The 6,909-nt window shown below is 49.8% G+C and overlaps 1 protein-coding gene across 8 annotated transcripts in view; it reads left to right on the top strand.

Annotated features, from left to right (window-relative positions):
• Positions 1 to 519: 519 nt before the first annotated feature.
• TMEM40 (transmembrane protein 40) overlaps positions 520 to 6,909 on the top strand; it is a 30,023-nt gene continuing 23,633 nt past the window's right edge. For 2 of the 8 annotated variants that reach the window (XM_034658802.1, XM_034658800.1), the window contains exon 1: positions 522 to 767. Coding sequence is in view for 5 of the 8 variants with exons in the window: in XM_034658800.1 (XP_034514691.1) it covers positions 523 to 767 (245 nt within the window). In the remaining 3 variants the exon portion in view is untranslated. Of the gene's footprint in view, positions 768 to 2,222; positions 2,302 to 6,909 lie in introns of all 8 variants that reach the window. The other 6 variants (XM_011227519.3, XM_011227517.3, XM_019801840.2 and 3 more) reach the window with 5 other exon arrangements.

Genomic DNA, 6,909 nt, shown 5'->3' with positions numbered 1-6,909 from the left:
TTAGCTGGCCTGGGTGCTTCCCAAGGCAGTGTAGGACTTGTTTACTATCCTGCTTCCGAAATGTTTGATAAGTGAGTAGGAAGCAAAGGCAGGCTGAGCTGGGGTTATTCTTGGACTCACTGTAGGAGGTCAGTCCCCACCTTTCACCCCCTTGGGACCTGTGTTTTCCTGTCTGCACAAGGCAATAGATATTCTAGCCTTTGCCCAGTTTCCTCACCAGGAGAGGGGACTGCCAGTCCCATTCACAGGAGTCCCCCAGTCCTCTGAGCCCTGGGCCTCCTGTCCTGCCACCTGCCCAACCTCACCCCTTGGGAAAGCATTGGGTTGGCCCACACGGCTGGGTCCTGAGTCAGTCTCACCAATGAGGTGGGATCTGGGACACACCCCACCTCCTCCCTGCCCAGAGCTTGGCCCAGACTAGAACTACCCCTTACATCACTGTCCCCTGAGTCAGCAGTTGTGGCCATGCCCAGGGGGTGGGTCTAGGGGTTTAGGGGCCCCATCTGCTGTGCCCGGGGTGTCATGAGGAAGCTTCAAGTCAGACAGGAAGGCCTGGGGCCGATAACACCAGCAGGAAGGAATGCCACCCGGGTGAACTGGAGAACGAGTGGTGCGTGGTGCGGCCCAGGGCAACTCATGCCCTGCCCCCTCCCTGTCACGGGGGTGTGGCCTGGCCTCGCCTTCCGCCCTCTTCCCCTGACCAGCCTGGCATCGGCACAGTCCACACACTGCTCTCCCAGCAGCCAACACGGGCCTCCAGACCACAGGTAATGGGACACGTGCTGGGTGAGGGGAGGGGTGAAGGGTTAATTTTGAGAACAGGCTCTTCCCCCGGCCTGGCCTGATGTTGTGTGGTTCCTAGGTGGACCTGGATTTGAATACCCGCTCTGCCCCTTCCTAGCTGGGTGAGCACCTTGGTCTCCATCTCTGCAGGTGTCAGGGGAGGATGACAAATGTTCACCTCCCTGGGTTGTTTTGGGCTTCAGCCAGCCCATGTCTGGCCATAGCAGGTGACCAGCTCCTGTTTCTGTCGCTAACTTGCTGCGGGACCTTCAGAAAAAACCTTTGATGCTCCGAGCCTCCGTTTCCCCATTTGTGAAATGGAGGGCCGAACTAGGTCTTTGAAGTCTTCGTCCACTCTGCCCTCGTGGGACCAAACACTTGGGAGGACGAAGGTGTTCCCCCCGCCCCCAAACATCCCGGTCTCTGTGCTTTGACCAGCAAGCGAAGGCAGCTGCCCTCCCGACACCCCCTCCGAAGGCGCTCTGAGCCCTCTGGGCCGGGCCTGGTAGACTCGAGAAGACGAGGCCAGTCGTCTCCTCTGCCTTGGGCTCAACTGCACCTTTGGGGAGAAAATGCTGAGCAGGCAGAGCCGGGCCTTGGGGGAGGGGAGCCCGGCTGCCTGTCAGAGGCTCACCCGGGTGGCGGGTGGCTTGGCCTGGAAGGGAGCCCCGCCCCCCTCTGTCCCGGCCCCCAACCCCGCCACCAGCGTCAGGAGCGCCCCTCCGCTCGGGGGAAGCATCCCAGCCCCTCTCCTCAGAGGCGGCCCTCAGGCCTCCAGCCAATCCGTTTTCTTTGTGAGGGGGACAGAAGATGATAGTCACGTGCTTATTATTTTATACTGCTTTGTTTAGAAACTGCCAGAAAAGTCGAGTCAGGAGTGTGTGTTAGGGGGAGTTGTGGCGAGGGAAGTGTGCGGTGTTTGGTTTGGGGTCCAAACCAAGCAGATCTATAAATAATGGGACCTCTCCTGTCTTTGAAACCCGTGGAAGAGCGGCTACTGTCGTCCTCTAAAACGCCTCTAAACCTGCGCTGGAAGTCCCCTCCAGGCCGCCCTCTTAGACGGCTCTCTCCCGCTTGGGGTGGGGGGGCCTCATTCTTTTTTTTTTTTTTTTTTTTTTATCAATAGTACCTTTATTGAGGTATCATTCACATGCCACCAAAGTCACACTTTTAAAGTGTACAAGTCAGTGTTTTTTAGTATATTCACAGAGTCGTGCAACCATCACCACTATTTAATTGAGAATTTAGGATTTTTATCATCTTCAAATAAACCCCAGGCCCTTTAGCAGTCATCCCAGCATTTCCTCCTTCCCCTGGCAACCACTAACCTACGTTGTGGATTATCTCTATGCATTTGTTTATTCTGGATTTTTTATATAAATGGAATCATATAATAGGTGCTCTTTTCTAACTGGGTTTTTTTTTTTTTTTTTACTTAGCATCATGTTTTCAAGGTTTATCCATGCGGTAACATGTCATCAGGACTTCATCCCTCTTTCTGGCTGAATGGTGTTGTATGTTTGTATCACATTTTGTTTATCCGTTCATCAGTTGATGGACACTTGGGTTGTTTCCACTTTGTGGCTATTATGAATAAGGCTTCTGTGGACATTTGTGCATAAGTTTTTGTGTGGACATAGGTCTTCAGTTTTCTTGGATGTATACCTAGGAGTGCACTTAAAAGGTCATGTGGTGAATCTATGTTTGACATTTTGAGAATTCACTAAACTTTCCCAAAGGGGCTGTATCATTCTGCAATCCCACCAACTATACATGACGGCTCCAAATTTTCCACATCCTTGTTAGTGCTTGTTGTTGAATGGATTTCTTGTTGTAGCCATCCTAGAAATTATGAAGTGGTGTCTCATTGTGGCTTTGTTTTGTGGTTTTTTTTTAAAGTTTTATTTAAGTAATCTCTACACCTAACATAGGGCTCGAACTCATGACCCTGAGATCAAGAGTCATATGCCCTTCCAACTGAGCCAGCCAGGTGGCCCTTTCATTGTGCTTTTGACTCTCATTTCTCTTAATAAAGAGATGTCGAGCATTGTTCCAAGGGCTACTGACCATTTCTTTAGAGAAATGTCTGTTCATGTCCTTTGACCATTTTAAAATTAGTTTGTCGTTTTATTGTTGAGTCCTAGGCATGTCTGTTTTTTCAGGGTGGGATTGTGAGGCTCTGAGAATGAATGTGGCATGCCGTGGTCCCAGTCAGTGGAGGGTAGTGGTGGGAACTCAATCCAGGTCTGTCTGACATTCAAAACCCAGCAAGCTCCTTTTCTTGCACTAGACTCCTCCTTTCTGGTTTTCGCTGTTGCCAATTATATGTGTGTATGTGGGGTAGGGCGAGTGGAGACAGGAGAAAAGGTGGAAAAGAGAGAGGAGACAGAGAAACTTAGATGACAGAATGAGAAAGGAGGCTGGATTGGCTCTGGCTGTTTAAATAGGCACCCACCTTGGAGAGTCAGAGCCGGGGAGAACCTTTTAAGAGTTTTTGGTTTCTTCCCATTAACCTTCAAACGTTGTGGGGGAGGGGCTCAACAATTTTTACTGAGGGACACACTCCCCCTTAGTTTTTCTTAGTTCCTAAATCTGAAATAAGTCTGATTCAATCCTGAAATCCAAACAGGGAGCAGCATTCCCTAGTGTCCAGCTGGATCTTAGGATCTAGAGCAGTGGTTGCCACAGTTTTTTGGGGGGGGGTACAGGAAGGGACAGAGGGAAAGGGAGAGAGAGAATCCCAAGCAGGCTCCGCACCCAGCAGAGAGCCTGACCCAGGGCTCAATCCTGCGACCTGACATCACCACCTGAGCCGAAATCAAGAGTCAGGTGCCTAACCAACTGAGCCACCCCGGTGCCCCTGTCACTTTGCGATTGCACGGGCTTCTCAAGAAAAATACTTTAGGCACCCCCAACAGATGCATATTTATAGAATTAGAAATGATATACAAGGATTGTGATTATTAGTTAATGTCTAAGGGCCCAATATACACTCAGTGTGAATTTAATAATCAAAACAGTGGATGGAAGTCCACATTCCGAGTAGTTTTCCTATTATTACTTCAATAAGCAATACCGTGTATATGAGATCCCATTCATTGTTGTTTTCAACATGGTAAAGTGGCTGATGAAGGCCTTGAGCGAGGAGCAGACAGCGGTCTGTCCCACACTTTTCCTGCCGTTCGCTTGCACTTTCTGGATTAGAGTTATCTCCATCGGTGGTTTCTTTGCAGGGACTCTTTGAAGCCACTTGTCTGCTCTGCGGGGGCTGATGCAGTTAAAATGCATTGTTTGATCCTCAGTTCCACCCAGCCCGGCACCAGTGTCCCATAGTACATGGCAATAGGCTGAATGTAGAGAAATGAAAGACAGGGTGGGAGCAGACCTATTGTGGGGCTTCCCACTGGCCTTGGGAACCCCACTTAATAAGCATGACATTCAGTATCGGACATATAGCCGAGGGTGCACATCCTATATAGTATGTCCCTCCTGTACTTTGGAGATTATAATTTGAGATACTGCTAGGTTCTGAGCTAAGGACATCTAAGCCAACCTCTGCCATCGTCACGGCAGGGTGCCCCTGACCATCCAAAGCAGTTCTCCAAAGAATTTTGGAAAATTCATTTATATATTGAGCTGGCATCTGTCCTGGTGACATCCCAAGCTCCTGACCTCTGGAGCTCACAGCTCCACGTGGTCCCTCTGTCCTGCAGGAAGCCCTGCAGATACTAGGGGACAGTGACCAGGTCTGTCCACGCAGTGCTTATCCCTAGGCTTAGTGCCCTGCTTCTCCAGCTGCTTCTCTTGGCTTTGTTCTTAATATCCCACACATTCCCTGGATTATCTCTGTTTGTCCAGACCCTGCTCTGTTCAGAACCCAGGATTGAACCTAGGATGGGAGATGGTGAGCTATGGGCCACCTTCTTCACTGTAGACTGTGTCCTCCTATTAATATGACCTAAGGCTGTGTTAGCTCTGCTCCGTAGCTCTATCACCTTGTTGGCTGATATTACACTTTAACAAACATTGGTTATACACCTACTATGTGCTGGACACCAAGATAGATGCTTGCGCTAACATTTACTTACATTTCAGAGGGTCTTTTAAAACTCCTAGGTCTTCCTGTATGAGAGGCCTCCAAGCTGGGCTCACCCATCCTCTTTCTGCATAGACTTAATTTTGTCCCTTTTTAACCTTCTAGGTTCAGCCTAGTTGCCACCCTGCACTGCTCAGAGGCAACCTTAGGCCCCGGCTGCTTTGTTGGGTGTGCTGTGCCCAAAAGGGTCACGTAGATTCATAGCAGGTCCGTCTGCTTGTGGTCTCCTGGCTGGGCAGCATGGGTTGTTATCCCATCGTTATACTGCCTGGACGGACTTGAGACAGGATGGTGGAGGAGGTGGAAACTGAGGCATCTTCCTTCTTTTCCTCTGTGAGGTTCCCCTCACACTTGACTTCAGGCTCAGATCTGAGTTCATATCTAGACAGCTTGCTGTGTGACCTTGGGCAAGTCCCTTACCCTTTCTGGGCCTCCGTTTTGGTCTCCTGGCTACAGGAGGAATTGTAGCTGGGAGAAAGGGAGAGACCGCCAAACCTGGGGAGCTGGGGGTTGGGGTGGGGGTGAGGTGAGCCTGGGACAGGAAGGGGGAGAGTGTTGAAGAAGAAGGGGTGTGAACAAGTAGTATAAAGGAGAGAAGGAGATGCTAAAGAAATTTTGCTAGGCTAGCATTTCCCTAAGCTCTTAAATTCAGTACTTTTGTGACTTTGTCTATGCCAGGGGCTAGAATATAGTAGAGAGCAAGAAAAACGTGATTCCTCTTCCCAGGGAGCTCAGAAGTAAAGTCCTTTTAATCTCTATCCTCACAGCAACGCTGCAAGACAATGACACTAATCCCCATTTTACAGACAAGGAAACTGAGGCTCAGAGAGTTAACATGATTTACCCAAAGTCACAGAGCTGGGAAGCAAAGTGATAAAGCACGACTTGAGTGGGTTCTGTCAGATTCCATTGCCAAAGTGACTTAATCAAGGTACCTCTCAGTATAATGTCCTGGCAAAGGGCATGATAATTGTACCACGTATTTTCCTATGCACAAGCCCATGTGCACTCCAAAATGTGAATAAAATGAATGACATTATTCTCTGTTTTGTAAATGAGAATAAAACCTAGCAGGGAGAAGTGATGTGCCTTAGGGCCCAGAGTGGTTTGGAGGAAGGGCCAGGACTAGGCTCTTGGGCTCATGACAGCTGACTCAGTTTCCTCCCCTACCCCGGTCCCTGCCCTGGGGGTGCTGAGAAGATTTACCAGCCACACCTTGGGATCCCAGAACTGATGAAAAGACCACTTCTGTTCCATGGCCCTGGCTTCCGAGGGTCTGTTTCTGATTCCTTCCCCTCCCTAGCTATCCTGATGGAGGGATGGAGGAACTCCGGACCCGGGAATTGGTACTGTCCAAATGTGCGGCAGAAGTGTCCAGGCCTGGACGCCAGGATGGAAAGGCTGACCTGGAGAATGTCAGGGATTGAAGCTGGTGGCATTTCCCAAATCTGCACCAAAATACACTGAACCATATTCTGGGGAAAAGGACTGTGCTCTTGCATGGTGTGGGGAAGTGTCGGAATTAATAGGGTGAAATTCCCCTTGTCAGATCTCTTGGGAGGGAGGCAATGGGAACAGAAAAGCCAGGTTCTGTTGAAGGGAAAATGGGACAAGCTTGGGCTTTAACTGTCTGTGGAGGAAGGAGCCAGGGCATCCTTCCTATCTTTGGAGTTTGGGGGCCCAGGAGCATGGTGGAGTCAGAGAGGGAACCCGGTTTAAGAAGGAAGATGTTCAGAATCTGCAGGGCTCCAGGCTGTGGCAGGCACTGAAGTTAGAGACCATGGAAGCCCGAATAATGGCCCCCAAAGAGGTCTGCATCCTAATCTCTGGAAACTAACTAAGTAAGTACACAAGGCAAACGAGAATTAATATTGCAGATGGAAGTAAGGTTGCTCTTCAGCTGACCTTAACGTGGGGAGATGATCCTGGATGACCTGGGTGGGCTCAATGTCACAATAACACAAGGGTCCTTAAAAGTAGAAGAAGGATGGGGCACCTGCCTGGCTCAGTCAGTAAGGCATGCGACTCTT

This window comes from Ailuropoda melanoleuca, chromosome 4 (genome assembly GCF_002007445.2).
Source record: "Ailuropoda melanoleuca isolate Jingjing chromosome 4, ASM200744v2, whole genome shotgun sequence".
Classification (NCBI taxonomy): domain Eukaryota; kingdom Metazoa; phylum Chordata; class Mammalia; order Carnivora; family Ursidae; genus Ailuropoda; species Ailuropoda melanoleuca.
The sequence above is the reverse complement of the archived record's forward strand: the minus strand, read 5'-3'. Positions and strand labels throughout refer to the sequence as shown.